The sequence below is a fragment of the Chaetodon trifascialis genome, chromosome 5 (genome assembly GCF_039877785.1).
Source record: "Chaetodon trifascialis isolate fChaTrf1 chromosome 5, fChaTrf1.hap1, whole genome shotgun sequence".
Taxonomy (NCBI): domain Eukaryota; kingdom Metazoa; phylum Chordata; class Actinopteri; order Chaetodontiformes; family Chaetodontidae; genus Chaetodon; species Chaetodon trifascialis.
In genome coordinates this window covers 25774244-25792665 of record NC_092060.1, presented here as the reverse complement: position 1 = coordinate 25792665, position 18422 = coordinate 25774244, and the positions used below count along the sequence as shown (strand labels likewise).

The 18422-nt window shown below is 42.0% G+C and overlaps 1 protein-coding gene across 6 annotated transcripts in view; it reads right to left on the bottom strand.

Moving 5' to 3' along the window:
* The window catches only part of rapgef2b (Rap guanine nucleotide exchange factor 2b), a 104481-nt gene extending 92933 nt beyond the window's left edge, over nucleotides 1-11548 (bottom strand). For all 6 annotated transcript variants that reach the window (XM_070961944.1, XM_070961947.1, XM_070961946.1 and 3 more), the window contains exon 1: nucleotides 10871-11548. In XM_070961944.1, coding sequence (XP_070818045.1) covers nucleotides 10871-10939 — 69 coding nt within the window. In that variant the 5' untranslated portion in view covers nucleotides 10940-11548. The remainder of the gene's footprint in view (nucleotides 1-10870) is intronic.
* Between the last annotated feature and the right edge of the window lie 6874 nt (nucleotides 11549-18422).

The following is an 18422-nucleotide window of genomic DNA, read 5'->3' as shown; positions in this document are numbered from 1 at the left end:
AGGGATTTAAATTAGAGTCCTTTTCTAAGCATTAAAAATGTGACTTTTACAGATATGGAGGCAGCAATACTCTAAAACAGTCATATTGTATTGCCAATTCAGAGTCTGCTAACTTATAAAAGTAAAAAATCTAATACCATCAACTGAAGTTAAATGGTTTTACAACAGCTTCTATTTTATTCTATAATCTCAAGAAATATCACTGTCAAATTGTTGTGGTTAATGTTAGAAAGATGTGAATTTAGCAACTACTTTTGTCGGTTATAACAGATTCATTTCCACTGACACTACTCTAAATATCTACCCGGCATCAAACACTGCTCTCCGTCCTTGAATAATGTCTCATCATGCTTTCACATCACACATATGCAGCAGTGTCTGAGTGATCGGCGGTGATTAGCAAGCCTGTACAACTACTCCCTCTTGACACAGAATCCCATTAGCAATATGTAGGGCGCAATTGCGTAAATGCACTCAAGGGAGGGAAGTTTCACAGTAAATAAACTTGCAGGGCCATCGGGATTCTGTGATTCTGACTGACGCTGCAAGGCTCCTTTGTTAGTGTGATTGATCCCTGCCCACTGTATTGTGTTGTACAGTTCAGACTAAGGCCCTTTTTCTCTATAATGGGTTTTGGTGTGCAGCCTACTCCTGTGAATGTTTGCTTACAAATAGAACAAAGGAGCTAGCCGCATTACTCAATCACAAATAAGCAAATATAAGAAGATTGCACGGGCATTAGCCTCTCTGAAGACCTGCTAATGTGGCATTATGTAACCCTATTTTTGATACTTTTCTCCGCCAAGGCTGCATAACACATAAGGAGATCTGCATGCTAATCGTGGCAAGAATGATTAATGAAAAGGGTTTGCTCGCAGCAGGAACGGTTTAAGTGTGAAGGAAATATATGGCCATATGGGAAAATGTCTGGCAGAGGATGGCTGTTTGAGGTCAGCCGAGGCAAGTGTCAATTAGCCCGGTCAAGGACTGAGGCGCCAACGAACTAATGCCTTTTAATAAATAAGGCTGGGCTATAACTGACATCACAGTATTTATTGAAAAACTACTGCTGCAATGGGAAGAGAAAAGCATACCCCAATGTCACCAGAGTGAGTCAATGTCAACTGGGCTGAGAGGGGAATGTTGCATCACAGCAATAAATCTGTTTCCACAAACTTGCCCCAGAGGTAGGATCCTAAAAAATCTGGGCATACACAAGCTCTGTGGTTTAAGAGTAGCAGAGAGTGCCCTGATAATCTCCGACTGGCACCAAAGCGATCTGTACTCCGTTAGAGAGAGAATGTAATCGGCGATTCAGTTCAGGCAAGCTAAGATAATTACCCCCTTCTTCCCAAAAGCAGGAAGCTGGGAGAAACTGTCAAACATTCCAGTGAGAATCAGATTACGTCGAGGCCTTGGTAATGAACGGGCATTTTCCCTGATGGGCGACGGAGGGGCAGAGTGCTGCAGAGTTAGAAACGTGACCAGCCACAGGTTAGACAAACCCTCAGGGACCAATTACAAAGATAAGGTTTCAACAGGACAGATATTGTACACCAATCTGCTCCACTGCACACAGGAAGTGGAACAACAGTATTCCTAATCACTGATTTAGAAATGGGGAAAACAATGTCGTGTGAGGCTTTTTCCCTCCTCTCCTCGCTGCTCTCTTTTCAGGCCGTGCAGGGCTGTTTTCCTTTTTTTGCCTTCTGTTTAAGCTGTCCACTATGCCTCATGTTCCCACTGGCAGAACTCAAGGACTGCTGCTGCAGCACTTTTCACTTTTTGACACAAGCATCCATTAGCAAAGACAGCTGTTTCTGCTCATACTAGTGTTGTAATGAATCACCTCTTTTAACTCACATGGCAAGTAATTACCTGCCTACCACCAGCACAGCTGTTAATAAACCACAGTTTGCATGAGGCTTGACAGGCCGCATCAGGATCAAAGGCGCATTCAGCAAACAGTGTTATGACTCAACAGTGGAGCTCGACACTGACTGGAAGGTGCTCACCAAACAATGCAAAATCAGCCATCAGGTCAGAGTGATGCGACTGAAAACGCTACCACAGTCTGTCTTTGTTCACAGTGGAAGGGGCTGCATTGCTGTTGCATACAGACACAATTGGCTGTTGGAAGGGGATTAACTTTGTTGCTTCAATCTGATTGGCTTAAAGAGTGCTACTAGCTATGGAATTTTGATTTTGAGGTGCCAAATGTGGCCAAACGATGGATTATGGGAACTGGGAGCTTTTAGGCTTCACATCCTATTCATAATTTGCATGAATTTTTCTTTACTTCAGTGAAAGAGACATATCCCTGTGGTTTGCAGGTTTACTACCTGTTTACTTTATGCTTCTGTGTATTATATATTCAGTTGAAAATTATCTGCAGATATCACAGGAGCTTGTCCCTTGCATGAAGCTGGAGCAGCGACTGAAAAGCAAAAGATTTCAGAGTACCTTCAGTGCTGTGAAGGTTACCATTGGTTCACTGACTAATATTTGAATGATTTAACTTTAAGCAGGTGAGTAATCCACTTGAGGAACAGCGTTAATGAAACCGGCTCTAGTTGCTGCAGGTGGACAGATACACAGAACCATACCGCTAATGAACCCGGCCTTGCTTCCACAGTAGCAGTAGGATGGAGGCATAAGGTGCCAATGGCTTTTTCTGCTGATGATACTGAAAAGCTGTGCGCAATAAATCTAATTAAAAATACTTCCTAGACTACATTGATACTGTGCCAAATAGACTTAAACAGTATCTTCTAATTTTGTTTACAAGTAGCCATGACACATCGTTGCCCTGATCTTGACCCTGTTCATGTAACAGCGCCCATCTTTAAGTGCCATTGTTAGAAATACTGTAAACAAGTATTAGCTGCATGTGAACCCACATACTGGGATTTAGAGATCTCTAATCACACAAATTAATCAGCTCTCCATCTGATCTACTTCATGTCTGAGCAGTTCACCAAGAGGAGGATTATACAGCAGATTATACACCAGAGTGAGCATGTTCTGTGTGGGAACGAGGCTAGCATGCAAACTCGCTCCAAGTCGGGGAGATGTTTACATCAATGACATGACAGATTAAAAAAAAACACGTTTTTCGCTTCAGTTCAGTGTCACTGTGTTAGAGACGTGGTCTGAATTAGGGTTTGCCGACTGAACTTTAAAAAGCACCAACATTTGTTTCGCTTACGCTGTCAGCCTTTTCTGTACTGTAGGTGTCACTTTTTCCAAATGCTGGAATTTCCAAAAGGAACGAAGCTCTTAATGACAACCACAGCAAATAGCGTAATTCAATAGCAGTCGTGTAAATATTGCACGTCAGGAGTGGTTTATTCTTTAATCTCTACAAGCAGCCAAGTGGGTCTCGGGCTAAGTTATGTAAAGATTGTGGCCGCTCCGTGCTATGAGGTCTACTGCCTTCTGCTGCGAAGGCCGATGGAATTTCTGGAACCTCAAGTCCAGAGCTGTTTTTCTTTGTTTTAAAAATATCTCAAGGAATGCGAACATTAGAAACTGAAACATGCAACATGGTAACATATGTACAGTGTGACCCTGAGGGGAAGCATCCTGGTCCATCTGACATGATGAAAGACTGGCGGCCACGCAACCTCAGGACCGCACACGATCACTGACACTTCCAATCAGATACAGCACTTAAAATAGAAGCTGAAGCGTCTGCTGTGCACTCTGCTTTTAAACCAAAAATGCAATCAAAACAAGATCCAAGATCTGCAAAGTTATTGTAATAGAGAGGTTCAACCCGGTGGATCAAAGCAGCCAGTTTATGAATGACATAGCCTGGAATGAGGCCTCAAACTGCCAGCATTCAAGACCAGAATAAGAAAGCAGCAACAGCAGAGAGAGGCAGAGTAAGCAACAGAGAAGCCAGCATGGGGTCTCCCGATAAAGCCTTTGGAGATGAGTTACTTCAACTTCCTTTCACCTTCTATTGTTTAAAGAGGAACTCTGCTGTGATTCTGCTGAAGGATATCAAGGATACTTTTGCAAACTTGGCAAAATGAGCATTTTTTTTTACCAATATGCAGCTCCTGGGGAAGTATCCGCCTCGAACGCTGTGAAAAGTCTTTTGCTGTTTGGTAGTGCATCTTTTTAAAATATTGTTTTATATCTTATATTCCATACAGAAAAATAACTGCAACCATTTTGATGATTGATTCTGTCTGAAAGAATGACTGAATTTTTCTGGTTGCAGCTTCTTAAAATGTGAATATTTGTTGGTTTCTCTAGTCTTCAATGACATTAAACTCAATACTTTTGGGTTTTGAATGTTGAAAGCAAACGATCTGTGTATGTCAACTTGGGCTTTGAGCGTTTGAGTGCTTTCCATATTTCATGGACAAAAGCGAATAATAGCAAAAATGTCAGAGATTGATCAAGAAGGACAATAAGAATTCGTTGCAGCCCTAATACTGTGCAACACCGCTCAAAGATCACACAGGGAGGAACCTGCTGCAGACGGACAAACCCTTTAATTTCTCATTAGCCTCAGCAGACCAGCAGCCACATGCATCTTTGCAGATTTCCAGTGCCCTGTACTGAAAAAACTAAACTTGATGATGAAGATGTGAATTCAAATATCCACCTACCTTAGTCATCAGTAAAGAGGGATCAGTGCAACAAGTAGAAATGTTAGCCAACATTAAAGAGCTTCGGCTTGGTTTTGTGCTCCACTAGTACTAAATCATGCTTCACGGGGCAAGAGCCACTGTGCGTTTGACTTACTTCAGTCTCAGTGGTGCGTTTAAACATAAACTATACCCAATTGGTCTTTTCTTTATTAGATTTCAGGGAGTAACAGGCGCACAGGGCTACACAAATATCCTGGTGTATTCCAGTAAGAACAGTTTCTGGAATGCATGTTTTCTGGCTTTGAGTCAGCCTATGATATCAGACATTTGTCTGCACAATTAAACTGTAAAACTGTGCAATTAAACAGTAAAACAGCCATAAATGCCATATTCCTGCAGTAAAGCGGCTATGTTTATGATTTAAGATTCAACCTTTTCATCAGATGCTGCCCGTACAGCCATAACACGGAAGAATCACTACTTTTAATACAATAATCAATACCTTTTATGGGTCCACTGACCCGTAGGCAGTCCTATTCTTTATTACCATCACGATATCATGAAAAAGGCTGACATGGTTTTAAAAGCATGATTCAAATGAGCCAATCGGAGGCTGTGCTGGTCTTCCATGTGGGTATCGTGCGTTGGTGCGTTTGTTTCTTTCTTCCCTTCCTGAAATCATCCCCTGTATTTAAACTGGGAGGAATACGTCACTGTGACCGCGGTGTGTGTAACCACTTCAGCCTACACTCGGCCTCCACTTTCAACACAAGAATAACATGTGACATCACTTTGCTTCCACAGGGTTAGCGCAGCAGAGCACAAGTAAAACGCCATGGCGAGCAATGCCTAAATTTACAGAATGGATGGGAGTTCTGGAAAGTCAGAAAACCCTGTGCTGCCTGGGAAAATTCCAACATTGTGCCTCCAGCAGAAAAGCGTGCAACATAAGTCCATCCTACTTTTTGAGCCAGCAATCTGGAGTGGTTTTTAAATAGACGTTCACATGCTTCTGACGTCCTGACAAAAATAGGAAGGCAGTCACAAAACAACACCCAGCGTCAGAAAAAAAAACAGCTTCGAGGGGAAAGAGGTTCTGGTGTCAAACTATTCTTCCAGCTTCAGTTCAAAAAGCATCCTTGACGCTTTTCCTCTTCCTGCTGCTTGTTGCAGGCAGGATACTGAGAGACAGGCCAGCTTTGTGCTCATCAGTCATTTTACAACCTGTAGCAACTGCTTCCTCTGCAGGTTTATAGTAATGTATACTCTGATTTAATAGGGCTGTAAAGTTAAGGCTAAAATGACTACAATAGCGCCTCGACAAGTGAATATCTTTTGACTAAATTCACTGTCAGCAGGCTGTTATTCTACTGTCTGAGTAAAGTGTGCACATTCATGTATAAACCAGGCATTTACTTCTTTAAAATCATATGGCTGAGTGCATTAAGCAAACAGCTCTGAGCCATTTATAAGCTGCGACGTCTTTGCTGTGAGGTAAATGGCAGGTCTGTGCTAATAAATGGCTCGGTTTCGCCTTCATTTGAAAGCAAATACTGTTTTCCTTCAAATGATTTAAAAAACAAAGGGCTCTTTACTCAGTCTGTTGTTCTTGACCCTTTCTTTTCTGTTCTCGGTGCTCTTCTATCACGCCTTGGTTGTTCTCCAGACAAAAGGTTATTTGTTATTTCAGGTGGACTATTAAAGTCCCCGCTGTTTGTATCTAAAGTTTGAGTAATGACCAGCTAATAGCCTAGAAATTAAGAGTTATTTAGCCCACTAAAAGTCACCAGGGTCAAGAATATCCACTATACGTGCAAAGAGCCGATCCTCCCTCCTCACTCAGTCTCTGCACGCCTGCACTGATCTCTCCAGAATATGTGGAAACAATGTAAAGTAGGCAGCTTGTCCCTCCAGCTATGAGGCTGTGAAGCAGCCTCACCACGGCAGAGGACTTGTTTGTGGCCTTTAGCTTTGCCACCTGGCTAAACAAGAGGAGAGATCGGGGGCGGCTGTGGCTCAGGATGCAGAGTGGTCATCCACTGATCAGAGGGCTGGGGTTTGATCCCTGGCCCCTACCGTCTACATGCTGATGTGTCCTTGGGCAAGATGCTGAATTGCAAATTGCTCCAATGCTGCTCCTGATGAGCAAGTGGGACCTTGCATGACCAGTGTATGAATGTGTGTGGAGTACACTTTGCTTTGAGTGGTCAGTAGGACTAAAAAAGTGCAATATAAATGAAGTCTATTCTCCATTTGCTGTGTCTGCCCTGAGTCCAGCTACTTGCTGCAGATTAACAGACCAGCTAAAGCAGAAGCTTTCATCTGTGACTGCAAAGAGCCAAGTGTGCATGTGTGTGTGTGTGTGTGTGTGTGTGTGTGTGTGTGTGTGTGTGTGTGTGTGTGTGTGTGTGTGTGTGTGCAGTTTTTTGTTCCTATACAGCTGAAGAAATCAATTTCACTCATTAATTCCTGATTGGACGGTGCACTCTCGGGTTTCATGGTCTTGGTCCTTCATGACACACTGTTGAATGATGAGACGAAGAGATGGATGCTGCATCAAAATATGCATTTCAAATTAGTTCAGTTCAATGCCTTCATGGTCCAAACAAAGTAATGAGATTAACTTTGCAGCCAACAGTAAAATACGGAACACCATATACAAGCAATTCTCAACACACACAGCAGCCATCGTTACAAGACTGAAGAGCTCAGCATGCAAATAGCTCACTGCATAAAATACTGCCGCGTCTCCATCTACTAATACTTGTGTTTTTAATCTGCAACTTCATGAGAAGATCTCAGAGTTCAATGCATAGATTGGACCACTAAAGACAGCTCAACTCCCACCTACTGACCTGACAATCACACGCCTTCACACACAAAGCCTGGGCTTCATGTTTGATAAGGAACATGCATTGTAGGGAAGCAATTAATACTAACTTTATTAATGATTAATACAATTATTATTAAACAGATGTTAAAACACCTTATCTGGCTGCTAGAGTCATCATTCAAGGTGTTTTATTTATACTGCTATGAGGCGAGAAAACTGATACAATATCAACACAACGTTTGGTATTTCTTCCCGATAATTTCCCGGCAGTGTATCATGTCATAAAGTTTTGTGATTTGTTGTCAAGTTTTACACAAGTCTGCTCAGGATGACTGTGTGGTGCTTAAAGGCCCATACTAGAAACCCCCTCTGCTGAGGCAGGCTCAATGGCACTGCGTCGTCTGCAGTGTCTGTCCTGTTATGGTCTCCTGCAGACATATGTGCTGGGAGGAAAAATGAGGGACGACAGTGGAGGAGAGGCTCTTTAAAGATAATACGATGATTGAGTCTACATGATGAAATCCTCTCAAATCATCTTTGCAACCCAATTAAGATTCAATTTGAAAAAAAAAAAAAAGATTAATTGGGTGAAAACAGTTGGAATGTGCAGCCTAATAGTTGGCAAAGTCATCATATAACTGGAGGCTCCCCAAGAAATGCTGTTTTATCCAAAGGGATGTAATTCCCAATGCTTTATTGAAATTTGGACATGAAAAAAGAAATCAGAGCTCAAATAGGCATGTCATGTTATCTTAATTCACAACTGCCACAACTGCAAAAATGTGCAGCAGCGCTTTACAGAAAAAAGCATCCTCCTCCCTTTGCTTTCCTGACCATCAGACCGCCTCCTGTCTACTTTGCACACTGGAAATTTGACAGCGGTGGACTTCCAGTTGCAGTCCAAAATCAAGCAAATGACACGGACAAAGCCAGCATGAACACTAGCTGTCAAGTGGTCAGTTATTTAACCTGCCATGTGACAATAGGGCGAGGCAGAGGGTTAAATCCCGCCGTGGTCAGTCTTGAGCGATAGAGACAGATCCCTCTAACCGTTAGCTAATCCTGACAGTGAGACCCTGCCAGAACCATTAGGATAAACTGCGTCAGCCACCGCAGTCGCCGGACACTTGAAAAGAACACCGGGAAAGGTGCTGCTACTGAAAACCACAGAGGAGAAGACCTGCAGAACCACACAGTCACATTATATTCAGTACCATGAAGCTTAATGTCGACAAGACTTCACAGCGATTATAAACATGTCTTCTTGCTTTTCTGCAGGATAATCACAGGCTTTCTCGTCTCGGCTTTTGTCGCTGTGAAAAACAGACTTCTCTCCTCTGCAAAATGACATGAATGCAGTGTTTCTGAAGACCTCCAAATCCTGTCAGGACATTGCACTTTTATCTCTGACTCAAACACTGTCACGCAGTCATTGTTCAAACCGTCCTAGCTGGCCTCTCCGTTCATTTTGCAGCATTTCAAAGACCTCCTAAAATGTTTGCATACTCACACAGCTTGGGTTCAAACCATAGCTGCAGAGCATTGAAGGTCCACACACATACCAATACATTTTTTAACTGAACCGCCTCGCAGGACATATTTTGTCCAAGCCTCGGTATCTTTTAATCAGACTATTTTCCAGCTCAGAAATTCCAAGTGCTTAATCTACCCTTACATATTCCAGAAAGCTTCAGAAACAGCATTCAGATGTTGATATGACACTGAAAGCCATGCTGAATTAGATTCTTTCAGGTGGGTTAGCAGGAAGAGACAGGTTATATTAGGTATGACAGACAGCCAGCTTTAAAACACCTACTCACACCAACACTGGAAAACACTGAAAATCCATTTCCAGTCATTACTTAAAGGAGTGTATCATCATAACTACCAGCAACTATTTCCTACAGGGGAGATCTCGGAGTCCACAGGAAATAAAAGAAAAAACAGACACTGCAGGTGAATGAAACATCAATTTGAGAGGAAGACTGGCTCCGAGATAACAAATAACATATTAAACTACTTGTGAATTAATTAAATGAAAAATTAGCTGTACGCTGTTAAAAGATACATTTTTCCATTCATGGACAAAACTAAATTAAGCAAGAAAACAACTGGGAGATCAATCAATAATGAAAACAATCACTAGTTGAGCCCATTTATAAACTACCAATGCTTAGTCTTGTCTCAGGTTGACACTGCTGCCATTGATGCCAACCAAATTCATCTGTGGCTTTGTTTCCACAACCATTACGGCATCTGTCACTCCCTGCATAAAGCTGCAAAGACCATGAGCCTAGTACAGCTAACCGGCCGTCAATGACACCGTAATTGTTTCCTCAATGTCAGATAGATGGGCAGGCGGCTGTGCCACTAACTGCAGCCCACTGGTTTAAGTGGTGGCCATTGATTGTCCATTGTGTGTGAAGCCTTTGCTGGAGCAGCATCCATTTGCAGTGAAAGCACTGTCCAAAATGAAATTATACCATCCCCACAGCCAAACTGGATTTATCTGTGAGGCTTAACTGCTAATATCTGAAGACATGCCAGCTTGGGTGTGTGTGTGTGACTCAAGGGTAATAACCACAGCGTACTGGTTTTGCACGTTCAGAAGCGACACAAGAGGTACTTCCCATTAAAACCTAGTGGTGTGGATCAGATGACCATGAGGTGATAATGCACACGGTCAGTCCTGAGTTTAAAATAATATCACAGCATTATGCATTGGCTTTTTTTCTTTTATTCTTTGCAACTGGCGCACATGAAATGCTGCCATGTTTGTTCATCCCAGGAATAGAAACCATCCAATAAAACTTGGCCGCAATGAAAGTAATTGCAAAACATTATTAAGCAAGTACTAATGCCCAATGAAGCCCTAAATCCCAGAGAAAGACTTGGAAAAGAACATCAATAATTGGCCTACCTCAGAGGCAAGGATCCTTAAAGAGTCTCTCACAAGAATGAGAAAATAAAAGAGAAACATGACGATGGCTAACTTGTGTTTTGATGCGCTACCAAAAGCTACCGGCTATTCCAGGATGAGCCCAATCCTGCACCTCTCATCCTTCCAACCTTTTTAACTGATTAAGCGATGCAAAGGTCGTTTTTTTTTAGCACGAGACCACGTTTGCAAACTCTCAGAAGTGCCCAAAGCAAAAACAAGCGGCACAAAGGGGTTAGATTCCCACCGAGGCTCCGGCTGCTGTTCTGTTAAGTAGCCTTGATTATCTCCGCTGATAGAGGGCTTAGCGGGATGCGGCCATACTCACACAGGAACAAGCTGAATGGCAACAGTTGCAGAAACACAGCCACCCTGTTACAATTGCTGCTGCAATGTTGTGATGTCGCAAGTGAGTGTCAAACACAGCGGAAATCGCCACTTTTACATGCAGATTCAATTAGCAGACACATATAATAAATTATTTCTCCTGACCTGTTGCGTCCTTTCAGCCGGATTCATCATCACAGCTTGCCGAAAGCTGTTATCCACATAAGACGCCATTGTTTTGGAAGACGCCGTCTGGAGGATAATGTGAATTTCTTATCCTAATAAAATGCTTTTAAATGATCCAGCTCCACTGATATAAACAAAAGAAGTCCCCCTGCTGTCTTGCTTTATTCTCGTCGCCTGTGCTCCGATGCTAGCGGATACGCTGGGAGTGCCCGGAGCCAGGCCACGACTGGAGCCAGACAGCCGAGCGGGGCAGTCTGCTCGGGGCGTCTGTCTTTCCGTTGCCCGAGCCGAAACCGGCTGCCAACACCAGTCCCACCGAGAAGAAACTTCTTTCAAACGCGCGGCTCAAACTGTCCCTCGGAGTTATTTCCTTACAGTCAAAAATGTCTCTTTATTCAAGGCAACGTTCATCAAAGCCATTCCTTGTCTCTTCAGCATTTTGCTAGCGACGAAAAGAAACCCCATGTAGGATCCACCGAACAAAAAAGTAAGCTAACGGCTAACAGTTATCCGGTCGACAGCAGCCTGGCGTCCATTGTGAGAGGTAGACCCGAGTTCAGTCACTGAGAAAATTCAGTATATTAACATTTTTACTGGGTCTAAAAGTGAGGGTAGGTCCGCCGCCGCTCTGCTCTGTTGTATGCCACCATGGTGACTGACACAGCAGGATAAAGTCAGCCACAGCCGGCAGCTGCACTTCCTTCATGGGTTTTCAAAATAAAGCCTCAAAGAGAGGCGCGCGTTTCACGTTAATAAAAAGAGACAATGGAGGAAACGAATTGTATGTCGAGGGAGCGGTCTGCTTGAAATTAAATTATTGTTTTTTTTATTGTTGTTTTTTTTTCCCCCGACAAATCCGAAAATGTAATTTTGTCTGCACATATCCATAGGCTATTAATAACCACCTACATGCGAAATGCAATTGCATATGCGGGTCTTTCTGAAAAAGATAAATACAGCTGTGCATTACCTCGAACGTATCTAATTAACCCCAAGGACGAATGTGAATTATACAATTGATTAAATGAAATACAACGAACTCTGCCCAAGTCTAGGGCGCATTATGACGTAACATAATGACTTAAAGATCTATTTTTAGCTTATTCTAATATTTAATCCCCTGAGTGTCTTTGATTCAGTGCCTTTTTTTGCTTTTAATTGTTCAAGTAATCGCAATTTTTTATCTTATTTTGAAGGCAAAATCATTAAATTTCCTGTATAACTGTTGTTATCTATGTTTGACTTGACGGAGATTTAGTCACAAGGGGCGGCTCATGGGCGAGACCATTTAACAAAAAAAAAAAAATTGGAAATAGGGAGGGAGGAGTGCAATGTGACAAAGTGATGCTTTGGGGCCACCTTGTGACTTAATGAGGTACTACACATGTAGGTGGCTACAAAACTGCCGCAACATTTGATAAGGATAGGATGAACTAAAAATATATATAGAGTGATATGGATTATTAGATGGAAATTCATTCCTATGCATCACACTGTGAGAAAGTTTCCAATAGGAACACTAGACTGAGAGAATCAGCTTTAAAGTGGTACTGAATTCACGAGGAATCTTCGGATTAAGGAATTTGCTTGTGGATGCACAATCCCTTTTCAGACCTTTTTTGGATGCTTTTATTTTGGCCTGCAGTGACCTCTATGAAACTCCATAAGATTCCGCAGGGGCTGACTTACACAGCCAGTGTCTGGACAGGGTGTCAAAATCTAAGAAAACATAAGCTTTGATAATATTTTATTGATCCCTGAAGAGAAATTCACATGTTATAATATCACAGAGAGCGACTAACAGGCAAGAAAACAGATATAGAATGAATGAAATAAAATAAGAAATCAGAAAGGTGGCATTTAAAAAAGCTTGATAAAACATATAAATGACAGTATCTTAAACTAAATTGTGCAACTGCAGTAGCCTTGATGTGTGAACGGTACATGCAGTATAAGTATACAGGTATATGTATGAATAATAAGTGCAATATATAAAACAATAATATAATATGCTGTTGAAGTTGTTACTTTGTAACATGTTAAAAACAGTGCTTAGAATAAAAGTGGTCATGCTTCAACAGAGGAAGCGTCAAAACTGGAACACAACCACTGGGGCCATGACAACCAGTAGTAGCAGGACAACCGAGCATGACCGCATGGACAGAGCAGACCGCCGGGCTCAAGTTATCACCCAGGGGCGCCTCTTATACAGGTGTACCTCACGTGCAACAAATCCAAACAGAACTGTGGAAAAATGATGCAAAAAAGTGAAGCAGTTAAAGGAGAGCCGCAGCACGGACAAAGGATGATCTTCACAGGTAGGACAAGCATGGACACAATGCGTTTATGTGGCGTGCAACCGAGTGTAATTCTAGGAAGTAGCTCTAAAATGTTCAGAATATGATTTAAAGCCATGTCTCTAATGTTGTATCTACTATATGTTCTTATTGCTCTCACTAGCAAAATAGCTAATTGGTGGGAAAGTATCTAACAATTCCATAAGCAAACTGTATGTCCTGTGTCCTCGTAAATATAACTGTAATTGGACACATGATGGCACTGTCACCAGGACTAAAAGTAAGCTGACATGCTGAGTGTGTAGCTGTCTGTGCCTGTATTATTTCTGTATGCATTAGGGCATTAAGCTTGGACATGCCAACACATTAGAATATTATATCACACAACATTTTCTGAGGATTAATAATTTATATTTCCTTCATGTAACTGAAGCTAAAAGCCTTTTTTTTCTTTTCTTTTTTTTACCTTTACAAAAAGCAATCTATCTCTCTTTTCTCCTCGTTTTCATTAAGCTCTGCTGAGTTAATCACTGACAATAACTCCCATTGGGAAGGATTCAGCTTCATCTCGCTCTGTATTTAATTTTACTTTTTCACCTTTTCTCACACGTCCACTGATTCTAACAAGGCCCAGATGGAATTGGAGACTACAGGCCGAGATCAAATTATTTCCCCCGGTACATCGGTGTGGGCGCCTCATCACCTGAGGCCACAGGTGACCTCAGTTACTTGTGGCGAGCTGCACCACACGGCCCCCCTCCTGTGCCGAGACAGAGCTACGTGGGGGAGGTTGGTTGGGGCTGGCAGTATAACCAGCTGCTGAACAGTGGGACGCTGCTCAGCAATATGCAAATTAAGGTACGGCTAAAATCCACAATGTGTATCTCATGCAAATGAGTGTATAGAGACATAAAGAGTAGCACAGCAGCAATGAATGGACAATTTATCAGATCTGGATCAGAATTTTTCCTATGATGTGTAATTTGTTGGATGTTGGTTTTGTAAGATAAACAGTGTTGACTCATGCTGTCGCAAATATTGATTTTACATGCAGTGGATTAGAAAAAACATCACACATTCTTAAGAAGGAATGTTGAATTTCATTCTCCTTTTCAGGACAGCTTGAGTTATGATATAAATCATGCTGAGTACATTTCAAAATATGGCCCTTCAGAGATAAATCTAACTGAACTCAGTCCTCCTTCTCCACAGAAAACTGAGTTACGGACATCGCTGGAGGACAGAGTGACTCACAGGTTCCAGAGCAAACAGTAAGGCAGCATTTGTAACCCTCGTGCTGGACATGTTGAATGTATTTGGTTTCCATCCCTCAGAATCACATTACATGTGTGTGTGCACGCTGTGTCAAATGGATAAGTGAGGACGTCTCAGGTTAGCACAGTGTTGAGTGACAGCATCGCAGGTTGTCTGCTTCCCCATTCATAATGCAACACTTCCGCTTTTGCAGGAACGCGCACCGCCTCAAGCCGCACACAAGAAATCAGCCGGACAGATGTGGACACTGTCACTGGCCTAAACTCTCTGGAAGGGTCATCTGCTACCTTATTTACATTTTTCTTGAATAACACAATGTCCACAAACAACTGCATTACATGTCCTCCATAAACAAGATGTACTAGATCCCCATTTCCCTCCCGTGGCACATTATATTTAGTCCATGAAACAGAAAATGAATGGGAGGTGGTGGCGCTGCTTAGCCTTTGGTGTGTCTGTCCAGTAGTGTCCCAGAGACTTGAAGAACCTGAGCTAAGGTGCACCGAAGCTGTTCCGGTGGTCTTGCGAAAGCCAAACAACAAAGATATTTTATAGTGTTTTTTCCCTTTAATTTGTTATGCCTGTTTCCACATTTTCCATTTATCCAGTAATCTTGTTTTCTGGTCTCTAATGAGTATTCCAGCCTCATGGGACTCTATAGAAGGTGCACATTAATCTACGTCACAGTCTGAGTGTTAGCCAAACAGCCAGTTGTTCCTGTTAGAAAACACTAATCAGAATCAGAATCAGCATTCCTTTATTGATCCCCGAGGGGAAATTGTTTTTTGTACAGTGCTCCACACAAAACAGAATTACAGATTAGAATAAAAAAGAGAGAAAGAACAAGAAGGAATAAATATATATATAAAGGCAATATTAAGAAACAGAATATTAATACTAAAGACATATGTAAATAAGAAATATACAACACAAAATATGCAACACAATGAAATGTACAGTAATAAAAATAAGTAATATACTGAGTATATTGGATGTGCAAAAAAATGTGCGAAATGGAATCAGATGTGCAAAGTGAAATTGTAAAATATACAACAGAACAGACCAGACAGTGACAGTGAAGTCCAAGGGCCATTCAGAGGGAGGAGTTGTACAGGTTAATGGCCACAGGCAGGAATGATTTCCTGTATCGTTCAGTCCTCAGTTTTGGTGGTATTAGTCTCTTAAAAAAACACAGAATAGAAAGTAAATCAGATGGTTAGGCAGACAAAGACACATGCAGGAAAGTGGACGAGACGGTGATGCCAGCTGTGAAACAGTGAGACAAAATAAAACTGGGGACACACAATGAAATATTGTGACAGGCTAAATCCAAGCAGGGAACAGATGGGCAAGCATGCAGAGGTGAGGCAGGGTGACGCCTCTGTCGACATTTCAGCCAGATTTGAAGAAGGAATAAGGAAGTGTTGATATGCAATGATAAGATGTTCCCAGTGTGGGAAGTTTTGACAAAAAAAATTCGACGTGCGAATTGGTCATCGAGGTTATGAAAGAGGCACATTTGTTGAACTGGTTTACTCATAGACTCACAGTCTATCAGAGGTGTTAAATAACTGGTGTCCTGGAATCAGCCACTTCTACATCCAGTCAGGCAACACTAACAATACAACAGCAAACAACAGTAGGTGAATACTGTATGTGTCCTCTGTCCCAGGACACAATGAGACCCTCCCACATACACTCAAGAGAACAGACGTCCTTAATAGGGCAGACAAAAGACTTCCATGGGAAGAAAATGTTTGAACTGTATGCAGCACGTGGCTCAGAGAACGATACGATCTGATGGATCAGGGAACACAACAAGGAGAAAACCTACTATTCAAGGAGAATTCGATGATGTCCCACATTAATTGCAAACGCAGCAAACAATATGTTAAAATGCACAGTGCAAGAGCAATTCAAGGTAACCAGCCCCAGCTTAGGCAGCTGTTAATGCATCCTTCCTGCAAAAGGAGCGGCATGCATCAGAGTTTGGTCGATGGTTGTGTGAAGCAGCAGCGTGTGGGACACAGGCGGCTTCACCGTCGCACTCGACCCTGAAAGTCAACAACAAGCTGCTGCGGTCAGAGATTAAAAAGACAGTCAGAGTAATGATTTTCTTAAGACTGATGTTCTGGGAAGCCGGAGCACTTCTGCGTTGATACAGAGCCATCAGCTGGGTCACAGATAATACAGGAAATACTGCGGGCGACCCAGGCTGTCAAGCCTCCCAGCCATTACATGTAGAGTTAATAAGTCTTCAGGAAACAACGGTATTTTTCCCATTTGATAATCTTATACTGAAATCAGAAGATTAAACGTTGTTTATTGGGTATTAATTTATCACACTGAATGCAGTGCCTGAACCTGCCCTGACTGAAATGTGGACAAGAAGCCAAACAGTCTTCACAAACATCTCTAAGCTGAAAACCATCTTACTCCAGTACTCAGCTTTTTGTATTGTTTTCCCACTGGGATGTATTTCTAAGGTCACTGTCAAATATGGTTTAAATGGTTACATTTACAGTTATTGCATTTTTTTTCAATGTTCTATCCTTTAATAAAAAATATTCTTCCAATGCAATCCTCCAGGTTTGGAAAAGCAGGAGACCACTGTTCTGGAGTAAATATAATTTTAACCAGAACAGTTGCCTTTATCAGTCAGTCTGAGTCAAATATTACACAGTAATCGCTCTGTCTTTGAGACCTTAAGTTTGCAAATTCATGCAAAAACAAACAAACAAACAAACAAACAAACAAACAAACAAACAAACAAACAAACAAACAAACAGATTTTCCTGATTTTCTACGTGAAAACTAACAATATGGAAGCTTAATTTTGTCAAGATAATAGCACTTAGAACCAGCTGAAACTCATTAACTCTCAGTAAATGTCAAACCTGACCAATAGGTTGTTTATAACAGTGAGACATAATGATGGCAACAAATGAGTACATGAAAAGTGACTCTTCATTACGTGAGAGGACATTAAACCAATACAGACAACACACCCTGTAGGTAAACATGTGCGTCAGTGATGTCAGTTGCCTGATTCATTTCTGTCACCGCCTCTGATGGCCGCCTATTTGTTTCCTCCGACAGAGCTTGACGGATGACTCACCGCAAGTCGACGCCAAGTTTCACAGAGTCATTCAGAGCTAACAGCAGATGGCATTCTACTACCCACGGCGGCCAGAGGACCTGGCTGTTAATGAGACGCGTCACATTTGATTAAACATCGTTTAATCCCTGTAACATGGTGACTTTTCAGCAGTTTCTTTTCTCCTCACCCTCCAGCCCGCACGCACCGCTCTACATACCTGTGAAAGTTCATGGCAATCAGTTCTAATTATTCCATCTGAAATTGAATTGTCTCTGTCAAAGTTTTCACAATCTGCTCGAAGCAATATGACAAGTCAGATGTGGCATTGACTCCTTTACCTGAGGATTGTCTCCAAAAATAAGCAGGTCGTTGTTGTTTATGAGATGTCCATCTCCCCCCTCACTCAGTTACAGGTATAGACTTTTGATTCCTGTATGAAAAGCCTTTGGTAATCCATCCCCAAGGCGATAGCAATCACATCCACTTATGTCTGCTGTAGATAACTGTACAGATTGTTTACTGCAAGAAAAACCACCAATTTTTCTATAATGAGCCACACAGACATCAATTTCTTGAGGTGAGCTGCAATTTTCTGGTAATACCTTCACCACAACACGCTGCCCTCAATCTGACACCCACCTGAAGGCATTCAGTGGTTGAATGTTGTGGAGACAGAACATTTTATGTATTTACAAGACAGCCTGAGTGCAAAAGTTAAAAGCTTTGTAAACCAGCACTGGCTGGTGTTGTTGTTAGCTCAGAGATCTTTGAATCCCCAGTTATGAACAGCTTAATCAGTTTTTCCCCATAGGTCTAACTTTTAGGCTTGAAGCCCCTAAAACCAAGCAATGTCCTCCAG